The sequence below is a fragment of the Odocoileus virginianus genome, chromosome 12 (assembly GCF_023699985.2).
Source record: "Odocoileus virginianus isolate 20LAN1187 ecotype Illinois chromosome 12, Ovbor_1.2, whole genome shotgun sequence".
In the NCBI taxonomy this organism is placed as follows: Eukaryota; Metazoa; Chordata; class Mammalia; order Artiodactyla; family Cervidae; genus Odocoileus; species Odocoileus virginianus.
Window position 1 is genome coordinate 2,917,043 of NC_069685.1, and position 16,423 is coordinate 2,933,465.

Here is a 16,423-nt window from a genome sequence, read left to right on the forward strand (position 1 = left end):
ACAAGCTATTTTGAAAGTGGTATCAGTAGTTGCTCCGCCTGCAAACTTCCCTGCTCAACGGCAATGGTGGAGCTTGGGAAGGTGATGGCCTAGGCTGCCCCGTCTTTCTGCCCATAAATCAGCATCATAAACCAACCTGGAAGTGTTGTGATGGCGCTGAATGCATAAAGAGTGTTCGCGAGCCGAACCTATTGTCATTGCCGGTAGCAGAGGTGAGCGATAAGTCGCTCACACGTCGCGCGGCACGCGGCGTAATAAAGCTTGGTTTGCACCATGTGTGTCACAGATTTCTCGGGGTTTCTCGAAGGTTTTTCCAAGTTCCGCCTTCTCCCCGTTTGCAGTCATTCTGGCCGCAGATGTGCATCGCCTTTGACTCCATCTGTCCTTCCGCTGGGGACGAGTATCCCGCCACATGGAGAACACAAGTTTGGCTCTCCAGGGTAATGATAACCGCCCCCCCCCCCCCCACCCCGCCCTCTCCGCTCGGCAGGAGCTCCCCAGCGTCAGGCCCGCGGCAGAGCCAGTCTCAGGGATGGAGCCAGGAGGGCTGCCCCCTCACCTTCCCCACCCCTAGCCACTCTCACGCCTAGCCCAGCCTGCGCGATCCCCACCCGCCCCACGGCCCCCATCTCCGGCTCTTCTCACGTTTGCTCTCTCTCCTCCGCCCCCAGCCTGACCAGGAACGTGCCCGGCTGCAGCTGCGCCTCGCAGGTGGGAGTTCGCCGGAGTGTGCGGCCGCGTCACGGCGCGCGGAGGAGAATCGGGGGGGAGGCGCGCGGTCCCCGGCGCCCCGAGACGCGGCGGGCGCGGCCGCCCCGGAGCCGCCGACTGCGCCGCAGTCGGATCCGCCTCTCCCTTCCTCCCGCTCCGGCCCCGCGCCCTCCCGCCGTTACCGTTCCCTCTTCCCCGGCCCGACCCCCAGCTTCTCCGTGTGCGCTCGCTTTAAATAATTTCATCCTTTTTTGGCAAAGGAAATAATGCACCTGTCTTTACCAGGGGGAAACGACCAGCAGAGCCGAACAAGGAACAGATGTAAAAGGAATAAAAGGAGAGAGAAAAAGAGATGAGACTCGTATAAAGAGATCCAGGGGCTCAAAAGGTGGCTGACAGCGGCGGAAGCGGCTCGAGCTCCCCCGGCTTGTCTGCGCGAGCTGCGGGCGGAGGACGACTTCACCAGTTGCAGATGTAACCGCGGGAACTCCTGCGTCTGTCGGTTTGTTTGCCAAACAAAGTCTTTTCTTCTTTGGCTCAGACACCGAAGAGGCTCCTGGATTTTTCTGCCACTCCACCACAAGCTAGCAGTTACCCGGGAGCCTTCCCAAGGAGCTGGCGGAGACATGAGCCCTTCAGGGCGGAGGATGGGTGAAGGTCGTCCAGCCTGGAAGCGCCTCCTGCTCCCTGGAAGCAGAGGGTCACCCCGCGGGAGGCAGGGCGGCGGCGCCGGGGCGCAGCGCTTCCTGCTCCGGCTCTACGTGCACGCGTGGCTGTGGGCGGCCTCGGGCTCGGCTGCCCAGGTGTTCAACCTCAGCCTTTCCGTGGACGAGGGCCTTCCTCCGGGCACTCTGGTCGGCGACATCCGCGCGGGGCTGCCGGCCACGCAGCAGCAGCAGGAGGGGGGCGGCTTCTTTCTGTCGGAGGATTCCGATGACTCTCCGCTGCTGGACGACTTCCAAGTGCACCCGGACACCGGCATTATCCGCACGGCGCGGCGCCTGGACCGCGAGCGGCGCGACCACTACAGCTTCGTGGCCGCCACGCTGCTGGGCGCGGTGGTGCAGGTGGAGATCCGAGTCAACGACGTGAACGATCACTCGCCCCGCTTTCCTCTGGACTCCCTGCAACTGAACGTCTCCGAGCTCAGCCCACCAGGTACCGCCTTCCGCCTGCCAGGCGCCCGAGACCCGGACGCCGGGCTTTTCAGCATACAGGGCTACACCCTGGTGCCACCGTCCAACCTGCCCGAGGACCTCGCAGGGCCTTTCTTCCAGTTGCGCTACGGGGCCCCGGGGTCGCCACCGTCCTCGTCGTCCCTTGAGCCCCTGGACGTGGTGCTGCTTCGGCGCTTGGACCGAGAGGCTGTGGCGGCACACGAGCTGCAGATCGAGGCTTGGGACGGCGGTCGCCCGCGGCGCACCGGCCGCCTGCGAGTGGAACTGCGCGTGCTGGATGAGAACGACAATCCTCCGGTCTTTGAGGAGAGCGAGTACCGCGCCGCGGTGCGGGAGGACGCTCGGCCGGGCACCGAGGTCTGTCGCGTGCGCGCCACCGACCGCGACCTGGGCCCCAACGGCCACGTGCGCTACGGCATCCGCTCCCGGCAGGCGCCCGGGGCAGGGGGTGGCGGCGGGACGCTGGGCGACGCGGCCTACTTCGTGGTGGAGGAGCTGAGCGGCGTGGTGCGGGTGCAGAGGCCGCTGGACCGCGAGGCGCAGGCCTGGCACCAGCTGGTGGTGGAGGCCCGCGACGGAGGCGCCGAGCCCGAGGTCGCCACCGTGCGCGTGTCCATCGCGGTGCTGGACGTGAATGACAACCGGCCTGCCATTCATCTTCTCTTCCTCACCGAGGGAGGCGCCGCACGCGTCTTCGAGGGCGCTCGAGTCGGCGACTACGTGGCTCGGGTCTCGGTGTCAGACGCGGAAGGTGACCCTGAGAAGGACGAGGAGGCCGCCGGGGAGCTCAGTGCAGGCCTCGGGGTCGGGAGCGTCTCGCTGACCTTGGAGGGCGGTGAGGGGGCCTTTGTGCTGCGGTCCGGAGGCTCCCCAGGGGTGTTTTTCCTTTGCGTCGAGGGGCCCCTAGACAGGGAGAGCCGAGACCTGTATAATTTGCGACTGGTGGCCACGGATGCGGGATCCCCGCCGCTGAGCACCGAGGAGACGCTGCTGCTCCGGGTTGCTGACCTCAATGATCAGCCGCCTCTCTTCAGCCAGGAGCATTACTGGGCCTCGGTGTCCGAGGCCGCGGCTCCCGGCACCGCGGTCTTGTGCGTCAGCGCCTCGGACGCAGATGAGCCTGGCACCGACCATGCCAGGCTGCGCTACGCGCTGCTCCCTCTCCCCGCGCTCTGCAAGCCGGAGGCTCCGAGGCCCCCCGCTGAGTGCGGACCGGCCTTCAGCATCGATCCTGAGAGTGGCGTGATCAGCACCGCCCGGAGCCTGGACCGGGAGGCCCAGGAGGCCGTAGAGCTGAGAGTGGTGGCCCACGACCTCGGAGAGCCCGCGCTCTCGGCCACCTGCCTGGTGAGCATCGCCGTGGACGATGTGAACGACAACGAGCCTGTTTTCCTGAAGCAGGTGTACAACGCCACGCTTCCGGAGCACACCGCAGTTGGGCACTGCTTTCTCCAGGTGAGCGCATCAGGCCTGTGGATCAAGGGGAGACCTGGGAAGGGATGGAGAAGCTGTGAGTAAGTTCAGAAAGGATTTTGTGTGTGTGATGTGGATAGTTATACTCACGCTCAGAAAGCAGAGGGCTCTGGTTCCTGCTCCGCGGGGAGATGAATGGGTGCCCTCCTGGAATCTAGCCCTTATGCTGGGGCGTGAACTGAAAGGTCACTTATGATCTTTTCTGCTTCACATATTTGGATCTTGATTTTTCCTACGGAATTCTGACTTCCCTCTCTCTGGATCTGAGCACCCAAGTTGGCTTGGGAGGACCCACCCATTCTCAGCTTTGCTTCTGAACTGTGTACCGATGGCAGTATCGTGTGTATTTGAACATCATTATGTGCACACTGGGGGAGTAAGGTGGCCCTCACATGTCAGTTTCTCAAATAAGCAAGTGTGTGGCCTTAAACTCTGAAACTCTTTTGAGTAACCATTTACAGAGACTTACTACACATAGTCCTACCTTCTTTGGAAACTTACAAGAACTAGTTGAGGATACCAAGTCATTTTTACCGGTTGTGGGCTGAATCCTCCAATGATGTCTTCAAGACTGAGGAGGGACGAGTTTCAGTCATCCTTTATAAAACGGGTGGTATCCTTTACAAATGGATCTCAGAATGTTGTAATATGCACCCTTCTAGCAGTAATTCTTATGGCTTCTGATTTCCTAGTAGTTATCTGAAGTTATCTGATGTGAGACAACAAACTGGATTTCCAAAACTGTTTTATTTACACCAAGATGATTTGAGTGAATAACTCTAGCCTGAGAGGCTAACTAGTGATCAAAGCTGTAAAGTGCCATTTAGCTCTCAGGCTCGGTTGTTTTAAGACCTCTGTAGCTTATTTCTTGGTTCTTAGTGGGTGAGGCTTTAGGCCTTATAAGTCATGTCTCAATGACATTCAGATAATTTGAGATGCCGCTATATTTTAAACATGAGTTACTTGACTGGTTTGCTGTCTTTTTTTAATCCTTTGTATCTGTTGTTGCATTAGATAAGTGGTATACATAATAATCTCTACCACTTTCTCTGGCATGATTGGCAACTCATTAGTTGCTAGGTAATTAAAAGAAAGCTTGAAAATCAATTAATGCTTGCTGCTGAAAGAGGTAGATCTGTGAATGCTGGTGGAAGTTTATTTACATCTCAAGCAGTCTGCTGTGATGCGGGTTGGCTGGTCCTTCTCTATCCAAGGTAGGGTCAGATCTGCGGGTGACTTAGATTGGGTCCATCAGTGTTCTGCTGGTCAGAGCTTAGCTATATGGTGCACCGCAGAGGTGGCTAAGAAACGGAGAGGAACACAAGGCTGCCGGTGGGGATGATGGGTCTGCCGCAGCTGTCAAAACTGAAGTCATTGAATTGAGGTTGGGCTAGATAATTGCTAAGATTTCTTTCTTCTGAAAGAGCTTAAAGGTCTTGGTACAAAACAGTACAACTTGACTCTATTTGAAGGAAAATAGGCAGGGTGGATTCACTGTAATTCCTTTGACTAGAATCTTTTCAAAATTGTGAGATGACTGTGCCATGATGTGTGAGCTTATCCCATTATTATGACTTGATATGTGGATCTGGATCCATTATGGTGAACTGAACGTGGCTCAAGTGTAAGAGTGCATCTTCAATCAAAAAAAAAAAAAAAAACCTTCAGGTTACCAAGTATTGCTGTAGGTATTGATATTATTAAATGGTGCTGATTAGCATGTCTAGAAACTCCAACAGTTGAGGTCCTCTAGATTGCAGAGACTGGCTTATCCACAGCCCTCTGGCGGCCTCGCCACAGCAGCTGTGTGAACTTTCTGTGCTGCGTCAGCTCTCTGGCTGACTCTGTCCCTCAGCTTCTCACCTGTCCTCCGTTTGCTCGCCATCTCTTTGCTCTCGATGTTTCTTTATATTGCTTTGTGAAAACAAACCGTCCCAGCTCTCTCTGGATCTCGTGGCCTCTCCTGTCTCCTGAGGCTTTGTTTAATTACATTCTATCAGTTCTTATAGCCGAACCTTTCTGTTCTCCTTTACCAGCTTTCTCTCTCTAGATCTCATAATTGTTCAACTCTCCTTGGTCAGAATCAAAGAAAAAACAAAATGAGAAGCAACAGGAGGGAGAAAAGCCCTTTCTTGGATTCCCTGTAGGGGAATACCATGTCACCTAATAAAATAAACTCAGAACCTTGAAGATGTCTCAGTGGTTAGTCTGGAGCACTCATCCCTGGGCTTTTTCTGCTCTTACTGCCACTTACGGTCACCAGTGCTGGCTGAACCCTCTCATAATCTCAGACACAGACTGGAACTTTCCAAAGACTTGAAGTGTGGGTCAGAACAAACAGATTTAATACAGAGGACAAGAGCCAGTAGCCTGAGTTGGGTGTCTTCTAGCCCGAAAGGGTTTTCCTAGCCCTGAGGGCACTCATCTGGGTTTTTAGTTCCTTGCTCTCCACTGCCCTCCACATGGAGAGCCCCTTCTCGACAACTTGCTCCCCCACCTTTCAGCATGTGTTGATGCCTTCATGCTCATGGCAGGGAGGGATTTCTGTTCTGCAGTTGTCCTGGTGTTTTCCTCTGAGTTCTAATGTCCAGTACTGAAAGACTCCCTTTTCTTCAGATGACTGTCAAAGAGACTGACTTCAGCCTCTCTCCTGGTGGAACTGCCACTCTCTGCCCCACACTAAATCCAACAGATGAGAACTGCATCAACAGCTTTTATCTTGCAACTAGATCTTCAGACAGTGTAATTCCAGCCTGCATGCCTAAATCACACGCATGCTATAGCAAGATTATTCTCTCATCCTTCCTCAAATATTAGTATTGTATTCATTGACTAGTTCATTTTCTTAATCAAACAACAGCATTCACTGAATAAGCAACATTCCATGAACAGTATTTCTCGGGTACCTATTCCAGGAATAGGTCTTGGTGCTGGAGAGGCAGTGGTGAGTATAATGGGAGAGTTCTCAGTACCAGCCAAACATAGAGTCCTAAGTCCTCCATATCCTGTCTCCTTTCTTTCTCCAAGTGAAGGCATATGCCCCTTCTTGCTGATCACTCTTTTACCCAGGTTCTGACCTCCCCTACCGCTGTGCTAAATTCTGCCACTCCAAAAGCAGCTATGTTCTTCTTTTTTTTTTTTAATTTTTAAAATTTTAATTGGAGGCTAATTATTTTACAATACTGTAGTGGGTTTTGCCATACATTGATATGAATCAGCCATGGGTGTACTTGTGTTCCCCATCCTGAATCTCCCTCCCCATCCCATCCCTGAGGGTCATCCCAGTGCACCAGCCCTGAGCACCCTGTCTCATGCATCGAACCCGGACTGGTGATCTGTTTCACATATGATAATATACATGTTTCAATGCTATTCTCTCAAATCATCCCACCCTCGCCTTCTCCCACAGAGTCCAACAGTCTGTTCTTTACATCTGTCTCTTTTGCTGGCTTGCATATAGGGTCATCCTTACCATCTTTCTAAATTCCATATACATGGTTTCGTATCCAGTGGGCTTGCTTGGTTTATCCTGCCTCATTCTCTAAAGCTGCCCGCTTCCTCTTTCTTGAATGTGTCCTCTTTACCACCTTCTGTCTCATTTGCACCCTCTGTGTCTCTATCTTGCCAATTCCTCTTTTCCTGTTGTGTCCCCTGCTCAGTGTGATAGAGGCATGCCCAAAGGTTTTTTCTTCCTCTCCCTTGCCTCTGTTTTATACTTTCTACTTAAACATTCCTAGAACTTCAACTTAAAATAATTTTTTTTTAAACATCTCTAGGGTTAACCTCCTTTATTAACTAGTCAGATGGTAAAGAATCTGCCTGCAATACAGGAGACCCCAGTTTAATCCAGTCCCTGGGTTGGGAAGATCTCCAAGAGAAGGGAATGGCAACCCACTCCAGTATTCTTGCCTAGAGAATTCCATGAACAGACCATGGGTTCCCAAAGAGACCCGACTGAGCAACACACACACGCACATGCACCCCATTTTTTTACCTGCTGTGTACTTCTGCCTGGATGTATTTTCGACTTTTCAAAATCAACCACTTCACAAACCAAGGTCATTTTCCTTCAACTCTTTCTTTCTTTCTCACTCCCCCCACCTGTCTTCATTAATCAACTCCTTTTAAACACTTTCTATATTTTTGAATGGATCCTTGCTATAGTTGTGTTTATGCATTTGGCATGTGTGTGGGATATGTGTTTTGCTGTTTGTTGGAGTGGCTGTGGTTTTCATTGTTGAGAATTATGATGGTGAAGAGCAAGGTCAGGTCTCATGTAATTGACTGATTTAATTAGGTAAAAAGCAGGTCTTGAGATTTCACAGTGGGGCAAGGGAGACAGCACAGGCTGTGCTCTTGTGTTTGCTACCTGGGCTGACTTTGAGAAGCCTGACTATGAGTGATGCCCGGTCATTAAACACAGTATCTGCCATTTGGGAAGATGTGGGAGATGGGAAGGCCTGATGCCAACTGTGCTCTATGGGCTGAGGGGGCTAACCTCTATCTTGTTTCTGATTCATTTTATCTTTGGGGGTTTCTTCCCTTTTATCAATCCCTAGCCTTTAGTAAATTCTTTCCAAATATGTTGGTTTTGTCTCAGCTGTACTGTGGAGGTAAAAGTGGAGAATGTAAAACACTGCTGGGGGTGCAGTGATTTAAGGGAAGGATTATTAAGTAGCTTTAGTAAGAGTGTCCAGGGCTCGCAGCCCCTCTCCTGAAGCCTGGGTGGTGATGATGGCAAGGGATGCTGAGCTAGGTGGTCCTTAGGAACAGTGAGGTCTTCTTTCCAGAGGCTGTCCTCGTGCCAGGCTGGGATTAAGATACTCTATCAGGAAGACGTTTCCTAACTTCTTTGGTTCCTCCCCACATCTGACCACACTAGCTGCCGAGGGCCGCAGTGTCTCTTGCTTTGGTTCTTCACTCATACCCACGGTCACCCTAGTTCTGTCCACATCCTTCCCTGTCTTCTGCTGCCTGTCCTTTGCACTGGAGGGATTTTAGGTGTATCTCAAATGCCACCTCCTTCCTCTAAACACTTCCTTGTTCTGACCAGCTCTTTTCTTAATGTTCCTTATGGTGCTGCAGTGTTTGTTTGTGTTAGTAAGATGATGGATCGTGATTACCTTGTGCAGTAGCAATTTAATGGCATTTGAGTCCCTGTAATTCCTAGTGTCCTCAATCACATATACTAGAAGATAAATACTTTTCTTAAATTGGATTGAAGAGCATAATAAAAAGAATTACTAGTCAGGGTTACAGCTAGTCAAGGTTTTTTACTTTCTTGATATTTTATTTCTGTGTCTATTAACTTTATTAGAAAGTTAATTTCCTGCATATATTGTACTATTGGTCCCTTGGAATTTTGTGGTCTGATTGCCTTGTTTATCCCTCACTTCACTACAGGCATACTCTTACTGCTTGTCTTACATACAAGTTTATGCACGTACGTCCTGTGTGCCAGCTTTGACGGTCGTAGAATTTATTACTGTATGTGACTGTCTTATTCCTGCTCTTGTGAATGGACCTGACCTATCTGTACTCATGCACTGAAAGCATATGAGATTTCCCCAGTGGGCATTTCCCATCTCCACGATGTGTCTGGATTACCTGTAAGCTGTCATCTTCTCTGGTTGTCTCTCTTCTGCTGGCCTCATGTTACAGTTCCTGCATGTGCTGTGTGCCTCTGGCTTTGCTTTGATAACGTGACTTACTATTTTATTATTTATTTGTGCCTATGCTGGGTCTTGATTGCTGCACACGGGCTTCCTCTAGTTGCGGTGAGCGAGGACTCCTCTCTAGCTGTGGCGGTTCGTTTAGTTGTGGAGCCTGGGCTCCAGGCACTCGGGCTTCAGTAGTTGCAGAATGGGGAGTTAGCTGCTCCGTGACATGTGGAATCTTCCCAGGACATGGATCAAAACTGTGTACGCTGATTGGCAGGTAGACTCTTAACCACTGGACCACCAGGGAAGTTCTCAATGATCTGTTTTAGGTACTGGAGATGGCTGTAGAATTCTCTCCAGCTTCACTTTGGTATCCTTTCTCTCCTTGTCCCCCATCCCGCTGCTGCCCAAGATCAGTGAGCTGGCTTTACTTCCTTTCCCCTTTTCCTGTCTGAGAAAGATGATCATATAATTTGTTTGGCTATGTCATAGGAGGCGTGTATCTTGGAATCTGTGGGCTGCATCTCTACCTACACTCAATGTATAACTTTCCAGCACTTTGTCTAATTCTTGGTTCTAGAACTAGAGAAAGATGACTAATGTTACACTCTTGAAAGTTCTTAGCTTTGAAGACTAAAATTAGGCTTCATGCAGTGATGAAAGATACAGCTACACCATGGGGTCCGTGCACCTGGATTGAATCTCAGCTCCACTACTTACTATCCATGCGATCTTGGGTACTGTGCCCCTGGGTGTCCTCATCTGGGAAATATGGATAATGATGGCATCAGCTTGATAAAGTTTTTTGTGTGTGTAATGAATTAGTATGTATATGCTTAAAATAATGCTTTATTCACATTAGGTGCTGGATATGTGTTATTTATTATTAAATGGTAGTAAAGGAGACTTATAGAAATGATAAAACTGTTTTGCTGGGTATAGTGGATGCTGAGGATTAATTAAAAAATGACATTTCAAATAAAATTCTCCCGCATGAAAAGAAAGTAGCAGAAAAAATTTCAAATTTTCAGTTTTCAGCTAGATGTATGTGCCTTACAGTGAAGGGAGAAATCTGTTTTGCTTACACTGGAAACTTGTAACATCCCCTTATGGGTTTATAGAATCTCACCTGTCCTAAAGGAAGGTTCAGATGAACTTTCAATAGCTATTCTTCTCCCTCATTCTTTCCACAAAATCTCTATTGTGAAAGTCGCAGAAAGACTAGGCGATGTGATGACAGTCGTGGCAAAGACCTTGGTGTGATGGGTCCTCACGGGTTCACCCAAGATGCACCCAGTACCACACTTAACTCAATGTCATCACTTGACCCCTCTCAGCTGCGCAGAGCGTGATTCTGACCTACAGAGTACCTGATGTCTTTTTTGTATTGAGTTGTAATTAACATACAATATGATATTAGTTTGAGGTGTTCAGCATAGTAATTAAATCGATCACCACAATAGATCCAGTTATGACCCATCATCATACAAAGTTGTTACAATATTATCAACTGCATTTCCTGTGTGTACATTACATCCCTGAGACTTCTTTATTTTATAACAGGACGCTTTTACCTATTAGTCCCCTTTACCTAGTTCACAAACCCCCCCACCCCATTCCCCTTTGGCAACTACCAGTATGTTCTCTGTACTTAAAAGTCTGTTTCTGTTTTATTTTGTTTTTTGGATTATACATACAAGTGAAATCACATGGTATTTGTCTTTCTCTTTCTAACATATTTAATTTAGCAGAATACCCTCTGGGTCCATCCATGTTGCCACAAATGGCAAGATTTCATTCTTTTTATGGCAGAGTAATATTCCACTATATACATACACACTGTGTGTGTATATCCATGTATGTATATATGCTACATCTCTTGTATCCATCTGTTGTTGGACACCTACTTTGTTTCCGTATCTCAGCTATTGTAAATAGTTCTGCAGTGAACAAAGAAGAACATGTTTCTTTTTTAATTAATGTTTTCATTTTCTTTGGAAAATAAGCAGAAGTGGAATTACTAGGTCACATTGCCATTGTTCAGTCATTTAGTTGTGTCTGGTTCTTGGCAACCCCATGGACTGCAACATGCCAGACTTCCCTGTCTTTCACTAATTCCTGGAGTTTGCTCAAACTCATGTCAGATGAGTCAGTGCTGCCATCAAACAGTCTTATTCTCTGTCGCCCCCTTCTCCTCCTGCCCTCAATCATTCCCAGCATTAGGGTCTTTACAAATGAGTCAGCTCTTCAAATCGGGTGGCCAAAGTATTAGAGCTTCAGCATTAGTCCTTCCAATGAATATTCAGGACTGATTTCCTTTAGGATTGACTGGTTTGATCGCCTTGCTGTCCCAAGGACTCTCAAGAGTCTTCTCCAACACCACAGTTCGAAAACATCAATTCTTTGACACTCAGTCTTCTTTATGGTCCAACTCTCACATCCACACATGTCTGCTGGAAAAACCATAAATCTGATTATATGGACCTTTGTCGGCAGAGTAATATCTCTGCTTTTTAATATGCTGTCTAGGTTTGTCATTGGAGAAGGCAATGGCACCCCACTCAGTGCTCTTGCCTGGAAAATCCCATGGATGGAGGAGCCTGGTAAGCTGCAGTCCATGGGGTCACTAAGAGTCCGACACGACCGAGCTACTTCACTTTCACTTTTCACTTTCATGCATTGGAGAAGGAAATGGCAACCCACTCCAGTGTTCTTGCCTGGAGAATCCCAGGGATGGGGGAGCCTGGTGGGCTGCCGTCTATGGGGTCGCACAGAGTCGGACACGACTGACGCGACTCAGCAGCAGCAGCAGCAGGTTTGTCATGGCTTTCCTTCCAAGGAGTAATTCTCTTTTAATTTCATGGCTGTGGGTACCATTTGCAGTGATTTTGGAGCCCAAGAAAATAAAATCAGTTACTGTTTCACTTTTTCTCCATCTATTTGCCATGAAGTGATGGGACCAGATGCCATGATCTTTGTTTTTTTTTAAATGTTGAGTTTCTAGCCAGCGTTTTCATTCTCCTCTTTCACTCTCATCCAGAGGCTCTCTAGTTCCTCCTCACTTTCTTTGAGTAAATTGATAACATTTGCATATCTGAGGTTGTTGATATTTTTCCCAGCAATCTTGATTCCAGCTTGTAATTCATCCAGCCTGGCATTTTTCTTGATGTACTCCGCATATAAATTAAATAATCAGAGTGAAAACACACAGCCTTGTAATACTCCTTTTACAACTTGGAACAAGTCCTCTGTTCCATGTACGGTTTTGACTGTTGCTTCTTGACCCCCAAATAAGTTTCTCAGGAGAGAGGTAAGGTGGTCTGGGTATTCCCATCTCTAAGAATTTTCTACAGTTTTTAGTGATCCACACAATCAAAGTCTTTAGCTTACTCAATGAAGCAGAATGCTTTATTGGAACTCTCTTGCTTTCTCCATGATCCAGTGAATGATGGCAATTTGATCTCTGGTTCCTCTGCCTTTTCTAAACCCAGCTTGTACATATGGAAGTTTTGGTTCATGTACTGCTGAAGCTTAGCTGGAAGGATATTGAGCATTACTTTGCTAGCGTGTGAAATGAGTGCAACTGTGTGGTAGTTTGAACATTCTTTGGCATTGCCCTTCTTTCGGATTATAATGAAAACTGACCTTTTCCAGTCCTGTGGCCACTGCTGAGTTTTCCAAATTTACTGGCATATTGAATGTAGCACTCTCACAACACTATCTTCTAGGATTTGAAATAGCTCAGCTGGAATTCATCACCTCCACCAGCTTTGTCTGTAGTGATGCTTTCTAAGGCCCACTTGACTTCACACTCCAGGGCGTCCGGCTCTAGGTGGGTGACTACAGCATCGTGGTTATCTGGGTCATTAGACCTTTCTTGTATCGTTCATCTGTGTATTCTTGCCACTTATTCTTAGTCTCCTCTGCTTCTTATAGGTCCTTGCCATTTTTGTCCATATGTCCATCCTAGGATGAAATCCCTATCAATGTGAATGTTAAACTATTCTCATTTTAAAAATCCTTTTTTTTTCTTTTGTTCTTCTGATTAGGTGATTTACACTCTTCTGTATTCCAGATTGCCTATCCATTCTTTTGTGTCAGCTCATCCAGGGGTCTCCAGATCCCAGACCATGGACCGGTACTGGTTCATGTCCTGTTAAGAACTGGGCTACACAGCAGGTGGTGAGCAAGTGAGCGAGGCTTCATCTGTGTTTACAGCCACTCCCATTGCTCACTTTAACACCTGAGCTTTGCCTCCTGTCAGATCAGTGGTGGCATGAGATTCTCATAGTGCAAACTCTACTGTGAACTGCCCATGTGAGGGATCTAGGTTTCGTGTCCCTTATGAGAATCTAATGCCCAATGATCTGATTCTGCATTATGGTGAGTTGTATAATTATTTCCTTATATATCACACTGTAATAATAATAATAGAAATAAAGCACACAATGGGTCATCCTGAAACCAGTCTATGGAAAAATTATCTTCCATGAAACCCTTCCCTGGTGCCAAAATGGTTGCGGACCCCTGATCTAATCCACTTTTGATGGTAGTCTTCTTGATGGATTCTTTTTTATATTCCCTTAATCTTTGTTGAAGTTCTAAGTTTCTCCATTCTCCCAAATTTGGTGAACATCCTTGTGATCATTCCTTTGAGCTGTTTGTCAGATAAGTTGTTTATCTCTGTTTCACTAGGTGTTTTATTTTTTTCCCCAGGGTTTTATTTTGTTCTTTAGTTTGGAATTTATTCCTCTGTGTCCTCATTTTGTTTGACTCATGGTGTTTGTTTCTATGAATTATTAGACCAGTCTTGAAGGAGTGCTGTTAGTGGGAATACCCCTGTGTGAACTTTTCTTGGTGGTTTTGACAGGAGTGGGTGCAGGTCAGGTGCAGTCCGTGGAATGCAGAGCACGAAGTCCACCTTAGCAGGATGGCTGGTACTGGAGCAGACGTGGGCCAGTGGCAGTCACAGGGCGCTCAGGGGCAAGGCTTTCTTGAAAAGATGACTGGAGCTGGAGAAGGTAGGAGGCCGGGGGAAGTCCTCGGGGGGCTTAAACAATGACTCCCCAGCACCCCTAATCCTGGAGAGGGCTCCAGCAGTTCCCTACTCATCTGGTAGGGGTCTAAGGTTCAGTTCAGTTCAGTCGCTCAGTTGTGTCCGACTCTTTGAGACACCATGGACCACAGCACACCAGGCTTCCCTGTCCATCACCAACTCCTGGAGTTTACTCAGACTCATGTCCATCGAGTCAGTGATGCCATCCAAAATTTCATCCTCTGTTATCTCCTTCTTCTCTCACCTTCAGTCTTTCCCGGCATCAGGGAATTTTCAAATGAGTCTGCTCTTCACATTAGGTGGCCAAAGTATTGGAGTTTCAGCTTCAGCATCAGTCCTTGCAATGAATATTCAGGACTGATTTCCTTGAGGATTGACTGGTTGGATCTCCTTGCAGTCCAAGAGATTCTCCAGAGTCTTCTCCAACACCACAGTTCAAAAGCATCAATTCTTCTGCGCTCAGCTTTCTTTTTAGTCCAACTGTCACATCCATACATGACTACTGGAAAAACCATAGTTTTGACTAGATGGAACTTTGTTGGCAAACTAATGTCTCCGCTTTTTAATATGCTATCAAGGTCAGTCATAGCTTTTCTTCCACGGAGCAAGCATCTTTTAATTTCATGCCTGCAGTCACCATCTGCAGTGATTTTGGAGCCTCCCAAAATAAATTCTGTCCCTTTTTCCATTGTTTCCTCATCTATTCACCATGAAGTGATGGGACCAGATGCCATGATCTTAGTTTTCTGAATGTTGAGTTTTAAGCCAACTTTTTCACTCTCTTCTTTCACTTTCATCAAGAGGCTCTTTAGTTCTTCACTTTCCACTGAAAGTGTGGTATCATGTGCGTATCAGAGGTTATTGATATTTCTCCCGGGAATCTTGATTCCAGCTTGTGCTTCATCCAGTCTGGCATTTTGCCTGATGTACTCTGCAAATAAGTTAAATAAGCAGGATGACAATATACAGCCTTGACATACTCCTTTCATGATTTGGAACCAGTCTTGTTTTTCCACGTCTAGTACTAACTGTTGCTTCTTGACCTGCATACAGATTTCTCTGGAGGCAGTTCAGGTGGTCTGGTATTCCCATCTCTAAGAATTTTTCAATTTGTTGTGATCCACACAGTCAAATGCTTTGCTGTAGTTAATAAAGCAGAAGTAGATGTTTTTCTGGAACTGTTGCTTTTTCAATGATCCAATGGATGTTGGCAATTTGATCTCTGGTTCTTTTGCCTTTTCTAAAACCAGCTTGAACATCTGGAAGTTCACAGTTCACATACTGTTGAAGCCTGCTTGGAGGACTTTGAGCATTACTTTACTAGCGTGTGAGATGAGTGCAGTTGTGCAGTAGTTTGAACATTCTTTGGCATTGCTTTTCTTTGGGGTTGGAATGAAAACTGACCTTTTCCAGTTCTGTGGCCACTGCCGAGTGTTCCAAATTTGCTGGCATATTGAGTGCAGCACTTTCACAGCATCGTCTTTTAGGATTTGAAATAGTTTGACTGGAATTCTATCACCTCCACTAGTTTTGTTCATAGTGATGCTTGCTAAGACCCACTTGACTTTGCATCCCAGGGTGTCTGGCCCTAGGTGAGTGGTCACACCATCATGGTTATCTGGGTCATTAGGATCTTCTTTTGTATAGTTCTTCTGTGTATTCTTGCTACCTCTTCTTTATATCTTCTGCTTGTATAGAGCTTGTCCATCTTTGGCTGCAAAAAATATAATCAGTCTGATTTTGGTTTTGACCATTTGGTGATGTCAGTACCAAAATCAGGAGATAAACTAAAGAGCCTCTTGATGAAAAGTGAAAGAAGAGAGTGAAAAACCTGGCTTAAAACTCAAAAAATGAAGATCATGGCATCCAGTCCCATCACTTCATGGCAAATAAAAGGGGAAACAATGGAAACAGGGACAGACTTAATTTTCTTGGGCTCCAAAATCACTGCAGATGGTGACTGCAGCCATAAAATTAAAAGAGGCTTGCTCCTGGAAGAAAAGCTATGACCAACCTAGACAGCATATTAAAAAGCAGAGATATTACTTTGCCAACAAGGTTCCATCTAGTGAAAGCTATGTTTTTTCAGTAGCCATATATGTATGTGAGAGTTGGACCATAAAGAAAACTGAGCACCAAAGAATTGATGTTTTTGAACTGTGGTGTTGGAGAAGACTCTTCAGTTTCTTGGACTGCAAGGAGATCAAACTAGTCAATCCTAAAGGAAATAAGTTCTGGATATTCACTGGAAGGACTGATGCTGAAGCTGAAGCTTCAGTACTTTGGCCACCTGATGCGAAGAACTGCCTTGTTGGAAAAGACCCTGATGCTGGAAAGGATTCAAG

The 16,423-nt window shown here is 47.4% G+C and overlaps 1 protein-coding gene across 1 annotated transcript in view; it reads left to right on the forward strand.

Moving 5' to 3' along the window:
* The first annotated feature begins 648 nt into the window (after positions 1–648).
* The window catches only part of DCHS2 (dachsous cadherin-related 2), a 300,517-nt gene continuing 284,742 nt past the window's right edge, over positions 649–16,423 (forward strand). The window contains 1 exon segment of the mRNA XM_070474720.1: positions 649–3,344. Coding sequence (XP_070330821.1) covers positions 1,338–3,344 — 2,007 coding nt within the window. The 5' untranslated portion in view covers positions 649–1,337.